We start from the raw sequence: 17,743 nt of genomic DNA on the forward strand, positions 1-17,743 counted from the left end.
AAATCAAAACAAAACAAACCCGGTGGAAGTCCACCGGGTTCTCATTTAAAAAAGAGCAGCCCTCTCCTCCCAGCAGAGGCGTGTCTGTCTGTTAATCAGCCTTTTGACCGGGGCCACGGCGGAACGTCAGCCTGGCCCCGGCACAACGCGCAGGCAGCTCTGGGTCTGATGAAAGGAAGGGGACCGCCGTGTTTACCCATTACTGCGTTAGCCTTTCAGAACGTTACCAGGGCGCTGACGAACCCACAGAGCGTCTGTTGGAAAGAGCTGAACAAAGCAGCATCGCCCAACAGGGAGGGGGGAGAGGGAGGAGGAGGGAGGAGAGAGGGAGGAGAGAGGAGGAGGAGGAGGAGGAGAGAGGGAGGAGGAGGAGGAGGAGAGAGGGAGGAGGAGGAGGAGAGAGGGAGGAAGAGGAGGAGGAGGAGGAGAGAGGGAGGAGGAGGAGGAGAGAGGGAGGAGAGAGGGAGGAGAGAGGAGGAGGAGGAGGAGAGAGGGAGGAGGAGGAGGAGGAGGAGGAGGAGGAGGGAGGAGAGAGGGAGGAGAGAGGAGGAGGAGGAGAGAGGGAGGAGGAAAGAGGGAGGAGGAGGAGGAGGAGGAGGAGGAGAGAGGGAGGAGGAGGAGAGAGGGAGGAGGAGGAGGAGAGAGGAGAGAGGGAGGAGGAGGAGGAGAGAGGGAGGAGGAGGAGAGAGGGAGGAGGAGGAGGAGAGAGGAGAGAGGGAGGAGGAGGAGAGAGGAGGAGGAGGAGGAGAGAGGGAGGAGGAGGAGAGAGGGAGGAGGAGGAGGAGGAGAGAGGAGAGAGGGAGGAGGAGGAGGAGGAGAGAGGGAGGAGGAGGAGGAGGAGAGAGGGAGGAGGAGAGAGGGAGGAGGAGAGAGGGAGGAGGAGGAGGGAGGAGAGAGGAGGAGGAGGAGAGAGGAGGAGGGAGGAGGAGGAGGAGGAGGAGGAGAGAGGGAGGAGGAGGAGGGAGGAGAGAGGAGGAGGAGGAGAGAGGGAGGAGGAGGAGGAGAGAGGAGGAGGAGAGAGGGAGGAGGAGGAGGAGAGAGGAGAGAGGGAGGAGGAGGAGGAGAGAGGAGGAGGAGGAGAGAGGAGAGAGGGAGGAGGAGGAGAGAGGAGGAGGAGGAGGAGAGAGGGAGGAGGAGGAGAGAGGAGAGAGGGAGGAGGAGGAGGAGAGAGGAGAGAGGGAGGAGGAGGAGGAGAGAGGAGAGAGGGAGGAGGAGAGAGGAGGAGGGAGGAGGAGGAGAGAGGGAGGAGGAGAGAGGGAGGAGGAGGAGGGAGGAGAGAGGAGGAGGAGGAGGAGGGCGGAGGAGGAGGAGGAGGAGAGAGGGAGGAGGAGGAGGAGAGAGGAGAGAGGGAGGAGGAGGAGGAGGAGAGAGGGAGGAGGAGAGAGGGAGGAGAGAGGAGGAGGAGAGAGAGGAGGAGGAGAGAGGGAGGAGGAGGAGGAGGAGGAGGAGGAGGGAGGAGGAGCGAGGAGGAGGAGAGAGGAGAGAGGGAGGAGGAGGAGGAGGAGAGAGGGAGGAGGAGAGAGGGAGGAGAGAGGAGGAGGAGAGAGAGGAGGAGGAGAGAGAGGAGGAGGAGGAGGAGAGAGGAGAGAGGGAGGAGGAGGAGGAGAGAGGAGGAGAGAGGGAGGAGGAGGAGGAGAGAGGGAGGAGGAGAGAGGGAGGAGGAGGAGGAGGAGAGAGGGAGGAGGAGGAGAGAGGGAGGAGGAGGAGAGGATGGGAGAGGGAGGAAGAGGAAGAGGGAGAGGGGGGAGAGTGAGGGAGGGAGAGGAAGGAGAGGGAGGAAGAGAGAGGGAAAGAAATGGATGTAGAGGGAGGGCGGGAGAGGGAGAGAGAGAGGGAGAGGGAGAGAGGCAGAGAGAGAGAGAGAGAGAGGAGAGAGAGAGAGAGAGAGAGAGAGAGAGAGAGAGAGAGAGAGAGAGAGAGAGAGAGAGAGAGAGAGAGAGAGAGAGAGAGAGAGAGAGAGACTATTACTTCTGTTTCCATGGTAACAGCTGCTTGGTCGGTTTGTCACCACAGGAGCTAGGTTTCCCTTGGAGATGAGCGTGCCGTTTGTCTCTGGCCCTGTGTGTGTGTGTGTGTGTGCTTCTGCGTGTGTGTGTGTGTGTGTGTGTGTGTGTGTGTGTGTGTGTGTGCGCCAGGGCCAAAGTAACAGCCCACAGAGCTCCCGTATCTGAGTGCTCGCAGGCTAGACTGAAACAAGGTGTGGTCTGTTAAACAGCCGGGCTGTGAATGCATGTGAAATCCCTTCTGCTACAGAGATAGCTTAACCAACTCAACCGTGGGCCGCATGCACCCATTGGCTGACTGGATTAGGATTTCATGATGTTGCATGTATGTCTGATATTTGAATACGCAAAACATATTAAATAGTAATATACATATTCTTTTAAAGATAGTTTAAATGATATACAGTAGATAAATGTAATATAGGTGGTGTGGGAGAGGGACAAGGTGTGTTCATTACAACCAGTGTGTGTGTGTGTGTGTGTGTGTGTGTGTGTGTGTGTGTGTGTGTGTGTGTGTGTGTGTGTGTGTGTGTGTGTGTGTGTGTGTGTGTGTGTGTGTGTGAGACAGAAGTTTGCCAAGGGCCAGATGCTGCTGGACTTGGTGTGTGGTCATCTGAACCTTCTGGAGCGGGACTACTTCGGCCTGATGTACCAGGACACAGACAACACCAAGGTGACGCACGCACAATCACACACACACACACACACTAACACATTCTCTCACACACACACACACACACACACACACACACACACACACACACACACACACACACACACACACACAGACACGCACAGACAACGCCAAGGTGACGCAAGCACAATCACACACACACACACAGACACACACACAGACACACACGCACACACACACACACACAGACAACACCAAGGTGACGCACGCACGCACGCACACACACACACACACACACACACACACACACACACACACACACACACACACACACACACACACACACACACACAGACAACGCCAAGGTGACGCACGCACAATCACACACCCACACACACACACCCACACTCACACATTCTCACACACACACCCACACAAACGTAGAAGTCATTTCAGGTAACATTGTTAATTTCATGTTAATTTCTTGCTACAAAGCAAAAGCTGGGAAGTAAATTAAACTTAAACTAGGTGAGCAGTCAATTTAGAGTACTACCGAGTCACAAGTGATCTATTACGCTATACATTTCCTTGCGGTATTCGAATAATTAACACTTAATGCGCTTAATGCCTAATGCAATGCTAAAGTACCACTTTGCCATTTATGGTGAAACACATTTGGGACAGGGATTAACCATTCCATAGACGCATTAAGACTCCCACCAGAATATCAATGACTCGCGGGTTCCCCGGAAACTTAAAACTCTGGCCTCCAGCCTGCAGCCATCCCCTGAATTTATTTGCGTTGGCCCCGACTCCCTTTTCAGAGATACTTTCAAATATCAAGCTACCGTTGAGATTAGCGCAAGTCCTCGCCTGTCACCCTAAGATACAGGCCCGGTAATAAACCCACCGCCTGCGCTCCTTAAGCAGAGCGCGCTCGCCCCCGCGGGCCTGTAACCTTTTCACGAGGACCGGGAGGGAGATGGAGCTGTTTTAATGCAGGAGAGGCTTCGCATGCTGACGGCTGCGCGGCGTGGGAGGGAGGGAGCCCGCGGCGGGGGGAACGCGCTCCACACGGAGCTGAGATAGCAGCGGAACGTCCTGCATCTCAGCCCGGGATAATGAAGCTCTTCCTATAGAAGGGGACGCAACCCCTCTGTCCACTGTGGTGCGAACCCACCTGGCTCTGGAGTGGAGCCTTCGTGTGTATGGGGGGGGGGGGGGGGGGGATGAGGATGAGGAGGGCAGGACTGAGGGGCACTGTGAGGAAGGAGGCTGGGGATGGCTGGACTCAGGTGTGTGCTTTGCTCTTTCTCCTGGGTCAGAACTGGCTGGATCCCTCCAAGGAGATTAAGAAACAACTCCGGGGTGAGTGGTGCAGCGATGCGCACACACACACACACACACACACACACACACACACACACACACACACACACACACACACACACACACACACACACACACACACACACACACACGTATGCACACACATACATTCACAAAAACACAGTCCTGCTTTCACACATCCACACCCACAGACAAACAGGCAATAAATCACACAAAAACACACACACATAGTATATTACGTGCACTCACTGAGGCACGCAGGCACACAAACAGACACAACGCATGCTCGCACACTCACAAACACACACACAGACACACACACACACACACGCACACAGTCTGTCGCCTGCGTACACACATTGTAAAGACAAAGCGGCTCTAAATGTGTGGGTTTATGTTCCGACAGTCGGGTCCTGGCGGCTGGGCTTCTCAGTCAAGTTCTACCCCGCAGATCCATCCATCCTGATCGAGGACATCACTCGGTAGGTCATTACAAACCGGGGTTTAACCGTATTCATGTTTTATGACGATCATTAGCTCGATAATTTAATTGTTAAAAACTGTACACGGTGATTTAGTGCTCTTGGACCACCGAAGCCTAAATATTAAACAAATCAGCGACAGCAAAAACCAGCTACACTAAATTAATTCAACCCATTATTAAGTTAATTAATTCACCATTCCGGATTCAGCCTTTTATTCGGAGAGCCCTTTTTCTAAGACGACGTTTACAAAGCGGTCCTTCTTGCACACGCACAATAAGAACAATGAAACGCACGCAAGTACACCAGGCAGGGAGACATCAACCGGCGGAAGACAGCGTTGCCGTAGGAAGGAAGCCCCCCCCCCTGCATAAACTATTCTATGAACATTCTATACTATGCTATTCAAACGCACAACAACTTCTATGCACAATAATGAAGAACTGTATCTCTGTGCTGCTATTCGGCGCCTTTTGCACTTTACTATTTTGCACCTTTACTATATGCACCTTTATTTGAGCATCAACAACTACCTCATAACAGTGAATATTATATTCTTTCTAATGTACGCATTGTCTGTATGTATATGTTGCGTTCATTTGTTGTTGTCTTTTTGCACTAATATGTTATTATGTTCTGTGTTGTGTGGTTAATATAGTATTAGCACAGTTGGAGCATGGGAAACGCAAGTTCGGTCCTTTATGTCGGCCGGACATTAAAGGTTGTATCAGCGATTCTAGGCCGAACATAAATGATCCCATTCATCTGATCTTTCCTCACGATCCGCTTGCTGGCCGTCAAAAAAAACACGTCTCTGTAGGTAGCCTACGCTCCCAGATCGTACACAAAAGCAAACGGTACTACCAACCACTCAAAACCAAAATAAAAAGTATTCCAACCAATCACCGACAAGGGGTGGGTGTTGTGGGGTTTTGCGCTGCGTTCACGATCGTTTTTACTGGACGCACGAAACACGGAAGGGAGGGGCGAGCGGGCTCTGTCTGCTTGGGATCTCTCCTCAAACACCAACAGAAGTGACGTCACCCAGCGTCGCCGATACGACCTTTAAGTCCGCTTGACCCGCTCCGTGTCCCGGGGGCGTGTCCAGGTACTACCTGTGCCTGCAGCTGAGGGACGACATCCTCTCCGGGCGCCTGCCCTGCTCCTTCGTCACCCACGCCCTGCTGGGCTCCTACACCGTGCAGGCGGAGCTGGGCGACTACGAGGCCGACGACCACGGCCCCGACTACGTCAGCGACTTCCGCTTCGCCCCCAACCAGACGAGGGAGCTGGAGGAGCGGGTGATGGAGCTGCACCACAACTACAGGTGAGAGGGTGAGGGGGGGGGTGGTGGGAGGGTGAGGAAGGGAGGTGAGAGGGTGAGAGAGGGTGGTGAGAGGGTGAGGGAGGGTGGTGAGAGGGTGAGGGGGGGGTGGTGAGAGGGTGAGGGAGGGAGGTGAGAGGGTGAGGGAGGGAGGTGAGAGGGTGAGGGGGGGTGGTGAGAGGGTGAGAGAGGGTGGTGAGAGGGTGAGGGGGGGCTGGTGAGAGGGTGAGGGAGGGAGGTGAGAGGGTGAGGGAGGGAGGTGAGAGGGTGAGGGGGGGAGGTGAGAGGGTGAGAGAGGGTGGTGAGAGGGTGAGAGAGGGTGGTGAGAGGGTGAGGGAGGGAGGTGAGAGGGTGAGGGAGGGAGGTGAGAGGGTGAGGGGGGTGGTGAGAGGGTGAGGGAGGGAGGTGAGAGGGTGAGGGAGGATGATGGGAGGGCGGTGGGAGGTGCTGGTGGGTGGGGGCGGGTCTTGTGTGGTTGGGTGTTGTTATATTTAACGTCTTTATTTATTCGTTATTATTATTATTTGTTTAGCAGGAAGAAATGCTCTTTATCCAAATCAACGTTTGTGCGGGTAGAAATCAGAAGCGCTGAATGACCTAATTTCTGAGGTAGGAAGTGGAACAGATGCATTGGGGTGTTTGTTGGTATTATTCTGCTGCATAATAGTCCCAGTTCACCATCGCGCGTTCTGTATTCAAGAGGAGTAGAGCCAGCCCTGGCTGGTTTTAATCCTTTTATTATTAAAGCTGAGTCATCAAATCATCTGGTGCACAATGGTGCGGTTATTATTGCAAACAGCAATCAAGAAATCACACTGGAGCCACGCATGAAGAAACAAATCGACGTGCTCGACGGTATCGTAAGACGAATGGACACAATCGTCCACCGTCCACTATTGTAATACATTTATGACTATAATATACCATACATCATTGTAATATGTGTGTGAATATCATACCATATATTATTATAATCTGTGTGTGTGATATATGAAAGCCTCTCTCGTGAGGACCACTGATAGATGTGCTATCCTATCCGTGATGGAGATGCGATGCCTGATACACAACGGCCTTGTGAATGTAGATATACCCGAGCAGGGTTTAAATACGGCCGAACAAGGACTCTCTACGGAGGCGTTCTCAACCTGAAGGGCGTGTTCATTTGCTCCGTCTGATCGGATGTGACGTGCTCACCTGCATCTCTAAGCATGCTCACCTGCATCTGTGAGCGTGCTGCGATGGCAAGGGGGGGGGGGGGGGGTCGAGGGGTGAGGGGGTTTGGCTCCAGCTGTACAATGCTGGCTGTGATCCACAATGTCCGTCCTCTGCTCGTTAACATCGCTGAGCCCGTCGAACCCCTTCCAGCTGACGTTGGTGTCGATTAAAATCTTCTGCTTAACGGCTAAACGAGGAAATGGCATTAAGATAAAATAACGTTAGAATCAGCTTTGCGAGATGTGAAGAGCTGTGACGGGAATGCTTTGCTTTGCTGACCAACGAGACATTATGGGATGTTTGTGTTTTCAGGGGCATGAGCCCGGCTGAGGCTGAGATGAACTTCCTGGAGAACGCCAAGAAGCTGTCCATGTACGGCGTCGACCTCCACCACGCCAAGGTGCGGAGATACGGCCGGTCCTACCCTGTGTTCTTACCTGTTAGCAGGACTCCATGCGTCTCTTGATGTTTTGAACTATTGATGAAATAATCGAATGACGATTATTTCGACCAATATTGCGATTGCGATTTAGTACGCGACTTTTCTTTTTAAAGTTCCTTATGTTCTGTATTATTCACAAAACAGTCACTACATCTTTCTATAGTCCGACCAACGCAACATTGGAAGCATTCAACATATAAACGGCTCTTTCCTTTAGGCCAGGCCTATGTGTTGAGATGAATTGATGCTTGAATTCATATTATAACATCTTAATTTAACTATTGAATTAATAAATGAAAAAAATTGTTTGAATATTACTGTACAGTCAGTAACAGTAGGACCCCCCCCCCCCCCCCCCAAAAAAAAAGTTAAAAAAAATACTTTTTTTTTTTTTTTCGCAGCCTTTGCGATTTGTCTACCGCGTTCTATTACATCGCGATGTCGGTTTGAATTTCATTAATCGTTCAGCCCTACTATCAATTGTGAAGTCCAATTCATTTGTATCACACTCACTGTCTCAAAGAGCTTCATAGGCCACAGTTATGACACCCTCTTAACCTTAACACCTTAAGCAGCGAGGAAAAAAGTCCTGTAATCTGTGAGGTGTAACCTTTGAGAAGACGTGCAGTAGGTGGGATCCCTCCGTCCAGGGAGGTTAGGGGAGGGCATCTGTTCCCATAACGGACAGACGCTAGCCTAATGAGCAGAAGCAGTTTAAGTTAAATTTAAACTAAACATCAAACTTTGGGTACTTTAGGATTCTGATTAAAAAACTGAAACATCTAGGGACGGGGATCACAAATCTCCATGAGCTACAAACACTACGATGTAACGCATCATAAACATTGTATAACGTGGCCAAGCATCGGTGTTCGTCCCGGTACCGATCTGAAGTCCACATCTGAGGTGCTGAAGTGCGCTCTGCGTCTGACTCGTGTTTCTGATGTTCTCAGGACTCAGAGGGCATCGACATCATGCTGGGCGTGAGCGCCAACGGCCTGCTGATCTACCGGGACCGGCTCCGCATCAACCGCTTCGCCTGGCCCAAGATCCTGAAGATCTCGTACAAGCGCAGCAACTTCTACATCAAGATCCGCCCGGGAGAGGTGAGCGCTGCGGTGTGATGCGTTCGTTGGCGGCCTCACTACCACGTCCACTCGGCCTCGTTCGCATCGATAGCGGTAGTCCGACAATCGAAGCTTTCTGACGGTCTCCCAAACGTAAACAAAGCTAGTGAAGAAAGTATGATCGTGACCCCGCCCCCTCTTTTATATTTGGTCATAACGTCGTCAAAGTTTAACTCTTCTGCTCGTGGCGCAAGCCAGCGATCGACTTGTTAAAGTTAATTTCCTGTCGAGGTTGACATTTCTTTACTGACGGCTGAGGGAGCCGGGCTGACAGCCAGGTAGGTTTCCATTGTTAACCAGATGAATAATTGTCAGTTCTGTGTTCAGCCAGACAAAGAGGGCTGCCGCTCCGTCGCGCCGTCTTGAAAGCGTGAGAGATATGTCCTTATCACAGGATCGTCGCCCCGTCTGGCTCCCTCTCCCGGGATAAAGCGGTTTGATATCGCTGCCGTATTTCTAGCCTTCAACTCCCGCCCTTAACAGTGGGTACAGCTGGCGGGCACCGTGCTCTTGTTATACTGCCATCGCCATGTTAATATCAAATATTAAGCCAGGTCTATTCACTAGAGAGCCGTATTAGGATCAGGCTGTCAAGTCAAATGGGGCAGAAAAGAAAGAAAGGACAAAAGATGGAAGGAAGGATCAATAGAAATGTGGGAGGAAAGAGAAAAGGAAGAAAGGGAGCGAACGAGAAAGAACGAACAAGAAAGGAACGGATTGCGTCGGTGGTTTCACATCAGCCCGTTGATTAAGGAGCTGTATGGCGTTATTGGATCTGTGATGCGGTGAAGGCTGATATATTGCAGTTCAATGTGACTCAGCCAGGGATGGAGAGCTTAATAAAGTACAGCGCGAAAGAAAAGACATGAACGTGACGTTTTTTTCAAAACGGTGCAAACCCGATTCACATCCAACTGCGTGTGCACTCTCACCCCCTCCTCCCCCAACCCTGCACTCCATCACCCCCACCCCCCATTCTAATTCATCACCCCCTGTCCCACCACCTCCGCTTCTTTCCTCAACCCCTCCACCACCACCACCACCACCCTCACCCCCCCCCCCCCCCCCCCCCCCCCCCCCCCCCCCCCACACCCTCACCACCCCCACGCAGTACGAACAGTTTGAGAGCACCATAGGCTTCAAGCTGCCACACCACAGAGCGTCCAAGCGCCTGTGGAAGGTCTGCATTGAGAACCACACCTTCTTCAGGTAGGACCTGGGACCCTTCAGGAGGCAGACGGACACACACACACATGCTCGCGCGCACACACACATACACACGCACCCACACACACACACCAACGTGCGCACACACCTTGCATGCTTCACTGCGCCGCACCAAACACACGCACAACGTCTTGGCACAGCCCCGCTGACCTTGCGGAGACGGTGATTAAACGAGGCTCACGCGCGGGCAATGCTAATGTCGCCTCTTCCCCTCGCCAAGTGGGTTTGTTTTCACTGCCGGTGCCTCCCAGCTATTATGGGATGCAAATAAAGGAGGAGCTACTAAGGATACAACTCCTTGGCAGGATTAAGGAAAGTTTTGGTGTGTTCCAGATGCCTCGTATACCACCCGCACGAGTTGCAAAGTGGGAAATCTCCCAGCTTTCTTGCGGCACTTCACGGAAGAACGTCCCCTTTTTGTTGGTCCCACTCGGCCAGTATACCGAGTTCAGTGAGGCTGCGCCCGTATAGAGATGTATTTTCTTTGTATTTGTACCACGTTGGTCATTTTGATGTCGATTTTAAATCCTCTTACACACTTGTTACATTGCTACTTTAATCCAGTCGCCAGTTTATGCATTGCACGGTCTTGCTGTGCGTGCAATACAATGTAAAGTTGTGTTGTTTGTTTTCGAGCTGGTCTTCTAAAGGGGTTAAGCAAAACCAGAGACTAGCTAATGACTCACAAAGACAAACGGGAACGCTACACGCCAGGGAATGACGTCACAACATCAACTGGTGCGGGTGGTGTACGAGGCATCTGGAACACACCATTTGTCTGCCGCGCCCCTCCCCGTGCAGGCTGGTGTCCCCCGAGCCCCCGCCAAAGGGCTTCCTGGTGATCGGCTCAAAGTTCCGGTACAGCGGGCGCACCCAGGCACAGACCCGGCAGGCCAGCGCGCTCATCGACCGGCCCGCGCCGCAGTTCGACCGCTCCGTCAGCAAGAGATACCAGCTGCCCCGCGGCCTGGACGAAGGTGAGTCGGGCGGGGGGGGGGGGGCGACCCAAATTACTTTATGAGCTTTAAAAAAAAAAAAAAATGAAAGAAGATTTTTTTTTTTTTTTATGCAAACTATAATTACGTTTTGGTACAGCACCTCTTCATTCTGTACAAGGATGAGCGGATTTTCTCGTTTTTAAATGAAAACAACCTACCTATCATTCGCTGCCGCTGGAAAAAAAAAAAAAAAAAAAAAAGAATTTCTCCCTACCTACCCATGACCTCAACTGACAACCAACAGGAACCAAACTTTTTTTGTTTTAGGCCTGAGCCTCACCTGTACGGGCTCCTTTTAAAGAGTGTTTTTAACCGTAAGATAAAAGCATCTGCAAGGTGGAAATATATATTTTTATTTCTAAATGTAGTCCTACGTTTTTCCCGGTGCTTTTAGAAATAGATACATTCCTCATGACTGCTTTGATTAAAATTGCATTTTTATTTATGGAGGACGCCACATCTCACTCTGAATATGACATTAACAGAGTATTTGATGTGCAGAACATGGCACCAAAGAACTTCTTACTGGTTTGGGATCAAAGCGAGCGCACACAGAATCAATCAGTCAGCTAAAGTCAATACGCATCCCATATGCAGATCTGTCTATATCATGTCATATCATATCTTTATTAAACATTCCACTGGGATATTTCTGGAGCAATTTGCATCCTGCAATATATCTTCCCAATTCACTGAGATTCGTGTCGTATATACTGCACTTTTGGCAATGAACCTTATAAAAGTACTTCACAATGGGGCGACAATATTTGATCATTATATTATAAAACTTTATTGTCCATCAATAGTTATACAACAGTCAATGACAGGGCTCATGTTAACAGACATCGCAATAATAACAGGGCAATACGCTTAAGTGCATTCTGGATGAAAAACAAATGTTTTGCTAAGGATGCTAATAGCATTGGGACAAAAGTTCCTTATGTTATCATAAAAACAATGCAATCTGATTGGACGAGAGTTCAAAGCCACGCCCGTGAGCCCGTCCCTCTCCAGAGGTCATCGAGGGGCAGCTGACCTGCTCAGCTTCCTCTCTTTGGGCTGAGCCCCAGCCCCATTACTGCCGCTGAAGCAGTAGACACATTCCCCAGAACCTGGTTGTGCAGTACAACCCAGGTGGCTTCTTGAAGGTGTTATGTCTGTGGCCAGGGGGGACTTGATAACTGACGAATTATAAATACATGGGTCAGGAATCATTTATAAAAGCCTTCTCTTTCTCCTCCTCCTCTTTCTCCTTCTCCTCTCTCTCCTCTTCCTCTTTCTCACCTTCCTCTTTCTCCCTGTCCTCCTCTCTCTTTTTCTTTCTTTCTCTTTCTCTTTCTCTTTCTCTTTCTCTCTCTCTCTCTCTCTCTCTCTCTCTCTCTCTACCCCTCCTACTCCCTTTTCTTCCTCTTCCTCTTCCTCCTCCTCCTCTTCCTCCTCCTCAGCCTCAGCCCTGGGTGACAGCATGGACCAGTTGTCCCAGCGGAGCTCCAGCGACCGGACCCAGTTCATGTCCAGAGAGGACCTGGACCAGGAGGGCAGTCTGGACCTGGACCAGGACCAGTACCAGGACCAGGACCAGCAGTACCCGTACCAGGGCCAGGGCCTGGAGTCCCCCGGGGACCTGGACGGGGGTCCGCAGGCCAACCGGGCCCTGGAGTACAAGGTACAGGACGGGGGGCCGGGGGAAGACGTCTCCCCTGGGGCTTCGATGGTGTGGATCGCTCTGAACACATTCAGTCTCTCTGAACACATTAGCTGTGTTCGAAATCGTTCCCATCACGGCTATAGTGCACTCTATAGGGTGCTCGCCATTTTGTAGTGGTTTTCGAATTCTCAGTGGTTAATTTCACGCACTATACAGTGGACTTAAAATACCCAATATTTGAGTGTACATACGATGTTCCCTACATGTTACTCCCGTATACCACAATGCAATGCGGTCTTGTTTTTCCAGATGAGAAGAAGAAGCTGAATAACCGTGAAAAACGAATACATTTAATGATGGAGTCTCCGGCTTTCGTTTAGAAATGTCAAACATTTATTTGGGATTTAACATAGAAAATGTAACATTCAAAATTACTTTAAAAAAACTTCAAGGAAGTGTATCATTCGACATCAATGCAACCTCCAGCTTTCCTCGTGAGTGCCCCGTTTGTTTACATGATGTGGGTGCATCTGTCTGCGTCACACAAATACCCGGTGCATTTACTGACACAAATGACGTTTAGAAATGTTCAGCGTAGTGTCCGAATTCTCGTTTGTTCGTTCCCTATATAGTGCACTATATCATGAACACTATAGGGAATAGTGAGTGAGTGAATAGGGAACGATTTCAAACACAGCTATTCATTCGCTCTGAACACATTCAATCAATCGCTCTGAACACATTCAGTCTATCGCTCTGAACACATTCAGTCTATCGCTCTGAACACATTCAGTCTATCGCTCTGAACACATTCAGTCTATCGCTCTGAACACATTCAGTCTCTCTGAACACAATCAGTCTCTTTGAACACATTCAGTCTCTCTGAACACATTCAGTCTATCGCTCTGAACACATTCAGTCGCTCTGAACACAATCAGTCTCTTTGAACACATTCAGTCTCTCTGAACACATTCATTCAATCGTTCTGAATACATTCAACCAATCGCTCTGAACTCATTCAGTGCTTGACTGAAACATGACGGGAGCAGAGGGGCGGATAAAGTATTAATCTTTCATAATCCGCCTGAATAAAGACTGTTCCCTTTGTTGTAACTGGCCCCTGGAGTAATGAACACACAGAATAGTGGAAATGACGTGACAGGCTCTGATGAAATATGAACTTTCATGTCAATCGCTCCACAAGATCATCAGACACAATGTGGACCTTGAACAATCCCTCATGAACTATTGACCAGAAACCCTCTAAATCTTTAATCCATCACAGCTATCCGGCCATCTTTTATTTATTTGAGAGAGTAACCTCTACCCCCCCCTCCCTCCCTCTCCTCCTTGCCCTCCCCTCCCTGCCTGTTGCCTCAAACACCTCCCTGTACCAAACTCAAAGCCTCTCCTCCTTCACGTTGACCTTTGACCCCCTAACGTCCTGCTGCGCCTCCTTCACCCCCTTAACTCCACAGTGTGTTGACTTCCTGTTTACCTGTTTCTTTCTTGGGAGGTTCCCCCCCCAGCTCTCACAGGACCTCCTCTCCTCCAACCACGCTTCACTAACAAACTAACCTCCTGCTTCTCTCTCTTGTTATTTTCTCCCTCCCCCCCCCCCCCCCCCCCCCCCCGCCCCCGGCCCCCCGGGGGATGGTAGGGTGAGGATGCGAGCTCACCCGCAGACCAAAAGCCAGAGGTACTTTACCCCCCCCCACCTGGGGTGCTTACCCCTCCCACCTGGGACGTCAGTGTGGAGCTGTCTCTGTGTGTGGTCTGGGCTGTTGCTTGTTGTTGCATCTGCTGCATTGTGTCTTTGTGTGTGTGTGTGTGTGTGTGTGTGTGTGTGTGTGTGTGTGTGTGTGTGTGTGTGTGTGCATGTGTGCATGTGTGCATGTGTGTGCGTTCGTGCACTTTTCTGTGTGTGTGTTTGTGTGTGCGCTTGTGTGTATGTTGGTTTGTGTGCTTCTGTGTGTGTGTGTGTGTGTGTGTGCGTGCGTGTAGGCTTGTTTGTGTGCCTCTGTGTGTGTGTGTGTGGGTGTGTGTGTGTGTTTGCACAGCATGGTCTGCGATTTTCAGTTTTCCACAGAGGATTAGTTTCATATTTTTCTCATCCGAGGAGAATCGGCCCATTCGGTACGCTCCGCGGTGAACCAACAGAAAGCAGAACTCGTCGATCCCCGTGTGAAGCAGGAGCTCACCCCACCACCTTTCAACTAACCGCCCGTCTGGGGAACTTGCACAAATTGGACAAACTACTAGTAAACACGGGAACACTTAATAGCGTTTAAAATATGTTTTCCCAGTAGATCAAAGTAAGATACTTGCGGGACTTTGGCTGCTAGGAAAACAGTTGGCTCTCGGGGATCCCTAAGTGGGTCCGTCCCTACGCGCTCGCTGGTCCTTTGTGCACGTCGTTATCCCGGGTATTAAGTAGACCCCGCTGCGGGTAAGATGTAAAATCCATAGCCGGTATCCTCGATTACCAGTTCCCTGGATCCATCAGCCCCCTAATTGATCTGGTAAATATAAATACGGAATGAGCAGTTTACCGCAAATCACCCTCCCCTCAGATGAATATTTATGAGGCCGTTGATATCTTCACGATGTTGTTACTTTGGAATCATTTACCAGCCTCCGCGCTTTACTACTGTCAAAGACGCGTAGGATCTCCCTCTCCAAACATTCCTGCACATTACGTCCATTTAAACATTGGCTCCAATACCTAGCAGGCTGAGAGAGGTGTCATTCGAGATGTATTTTAAACCAGCGAGTTATTTCTGTGTACAGTCCCACTGTCTTATTTGAGTGTTGTTTCTTTGTCTGTCCATCTTGGCCACGTTGTATTTTAGACCCACCTGCAGCATGTTGACGTCTTTGTCTCTGCACGCCTCTACAACAGCCTCTACTTCTCCCCCTCCCCTGTTATACATCCTGTCCTGCCAACACCACCACCCCCACCCCCAACACCGCATCTCTCGCTCTCGCTCTCTCTCTCTCTCTCTCTCTCTCTCTTTCTCTCGCGCTCTCTCTCTCTCTCTCTCTCTCTCTCTCTCTCTCTCTCTCTCTCTCTCTCTCTCTCTCTCTCTCTCTCTCTCTCTCTCTCTCTCTCTCTCTCTCTCTCTCTCTCTCTCTCTCTCTCTCTCTCTCTCTCTCTCTCCACCTTGTCCTGTTATGTAATTCTGTTACATGGTCCCTCATGGTTTTGACTTTCACCATTGATGACAGACAAAAAAAGTGAGACTCATCTGTGCGTTTATTTTTAGATGAGCCATTGTGCCGCTGAAGAACATTCTGGCTGATATCGTATCACCTCATACATCTGCTAGGATAATTCAAGGCCTGACACACAAAAAACATCCAATCACAAACAGCTCAGACCACAAGATTATCCTTCCACCTTGGGAAGCAAAGTCGTCCCAAGGTGGTGATAGGCTCGTCCCGGGAAGTGTTGAATAATAAAAACAAACATTTAGTTATCAATCCGCTGGTCCGTCGCACCACTTACAGATAAACCCCCCCGACGATAAACAATCAAAGCAATTATCAAAGAACCGAGCGGTCAGCGCTTCATTAGCATGCTGTCAGTGTGACGAACGGGTCCGGGACGCCCCGGTGCACCCTGGGGAACAGCAGCCCCCTGACGTGACTCATCACCCCCCCTCCCCTCTACCCCAGGTCTGAGTCAGCACAGTGAGACATCCTGCGGCCCCTTCCTATCGGGGGGGTTCCAAACTGGAGCGCGGATGAGGAACAATGCAGAGCGGAGCGGGTTTCATTATAATGAGGTCTGCGTGTGAGACCAGTCGTTCCCTGGTTCTTTATCGTCCCCCCCCCCCCCCCACCCTCCCCTTGCGTCTCCGCGGTGTAAAGCCATTGATCATTTTCCTCCTCTGCGCTGCGATAGCACGAACCAGATCCAGGGTTCTGCCTGAGACGTTTTTCACCGCAATTCATGTCCTCCATTGGACACGGATCTCAGGATGAACACCCACTCGCTCCCGCTCCCGCTCGTGTGCTCACTCCTGCACCCGACGACGCATTTCACTATTGAGCGGGAGGTATGAGCTGCCAACAGCCCATCTCGCTGCGCAGTACGAACCGTAATCTGGTATTCTCCTCCACGGCGGAGCCCCGGGACATAAATCAATGTGCAATACGCTTGTTCAATTCGATTCAATCAAATTCAATAACAGGTTATTTGTGTAGCCCTTAATCCCAGGTGCAGTCTCACAGGGCTTTCAGTTCAGTGCATGGAGGCAGAAACATCAAAGCAGCTGAATGACACTCGTCTGTCGCAGCATTAACACCAAGAAGGTGCTAGGGAGGACCCTATAATGTTCCCATGGGGTTCATGGTAGTGAGTGGGACAGCTCTACTGACTGAGCGTCCCGTTGGGTCGTCTGTCGTCTGTCGTTCTGTCCTCCTGTGTGTTGGACCGCTCTACTCACTGAGCGTCCCGTTGGTGTCGTCTGTCGTTCTGTCCTCCTGTGTGATGGACCCCTCTACTCACTGAGCGTCCCGTTGGTGTCGTCTGTCGTCTGTCGTTCTGTCCTCCTGTGTGTTGGACCGCTCTACTCACTGAGCGTCCCGTTGAGTCGTCTGTCGTCTGTCGTTCTGTCCTCCTGTGTGTTGGACCGCTCCACTCACTGAGCGTCCCGTTGTGTCGTCTGTCGTCTGTCGTCTGTTGTTCTGTCCTCCTCCCGCGCGGACGCAGCAGCAGTTCCTGGACAAGCCGGAGGACGTTCTGCAGAAGCACCAGGCCAGCATCAACGAGCTGAAGAGGGCCCTGCGTCAGCCCAACAGCAAGCTCAGCCAGCGGGAGAAGCGTCTCTCCTCGAGCACCCCCCCCCCTGGGGGGACCCCCGAGAGGAAGCAGGTGAGCTCAGGGTTCTGTGTCGTCCTCCGCCGCCGTGTTGACGCTTTTTCCCCACCCTGTGTTTCAGCCTCGCCCTGTGTGTCTACGTTGTACAGGACTGCGTTTGACCGGTCAAAAAGGTTGAGCTTTTAGAAGTCGAGAATACATAAAGCGCGCGACACTAATCCTTGAAAAGGGACGTTGGCGCACCGCATTCACTGAGTCGACTTACTAAGTGTTTCTGTGCACTTGGATCGAGCCTTGAAGCCAGGAAGGATAAAGCACAGAGAATGGTTATAAAACACAGAGCACAGAGTGCCGAGGTTGGCTCATGAAACAGAAAGGATAAAAAACATATATATCTATAGCCTAACGCAACTGTCTACTCTATGTCAACGTAGGCCACTGGTGATGCCAAAATGATTGACACGCAAG

The 17,743-nt window shown here is 50.9% G+C and overlaps 1 protein-coding gene across 3 annotated transcripts in view; it reads left to right on the forward strand.

Annotated features, from left to right (window-relative positions):
- Positions 1-17,743, forward strand: part of si:dkey-178k16.1 (band 4.1-like protein 1) — a 50,207-nt gene that overhangs the window by 22,457 nt on the left and 10,007 nt on the right. The window contains exons 4-14 of one of the 3 annotated variants that reach the window (XM_030361844.1): positions 2,572-2,676; positions 3,963-4,005; positions 4,394-4,469; positions 5,578-5,796; positions 7,321-7,408; positions 8,404-8,556; positions 9,689-9,786; positions 10,606-10,781; positions 12,248-12,468; positions 14,111-14,149; positions 17,171-17,329. In XM_030361844.1, coding sequence (XP_030217704.1) covers positions 2,572-2,676; positions 3,963-4,005; positions 4,394-4,469; positions 5,578-5,796; positions 7,321-7,408; positions 8,404-8,556; positions 9,689-9,786; positions 10,606-10,781; positions 12,248-12,468; positions 14,111-14,149; positions 17,171-17,329 — 1,377 coding nt within the window. Of the gene's footprint in view, positions 1-2,571; positions 2,677-3,962; positions 4,006-4,393; positions 4,470-5,577; positions 5,797-7,320; positions 7,409-8,403; positions 8,557-9,688; positions 9,787-10,605; positions 10,782-12,247; positions 12,469-14,110; positions 14,150-17,167; positions 17,330-17,743 lie in introns of all 3 variants that reach the window. The other 2 variants (XM_030361852.1, XM_030361836.1) reach the window with 2 other exon arrangements.

Source organism: Gadus morhua, chromosome 1 (genome assembly GCF_902167405.1).
Source record: "Gadus morhua chromosome 1, gadMor3.0, whole genome shotgun sequence".
NCBI classification, from domain to species: Eukaryota; Metazoa; Chordata; class Actinopteri; order Gadiformes; family Gadidae; genus Gadus; species Gadus morhua.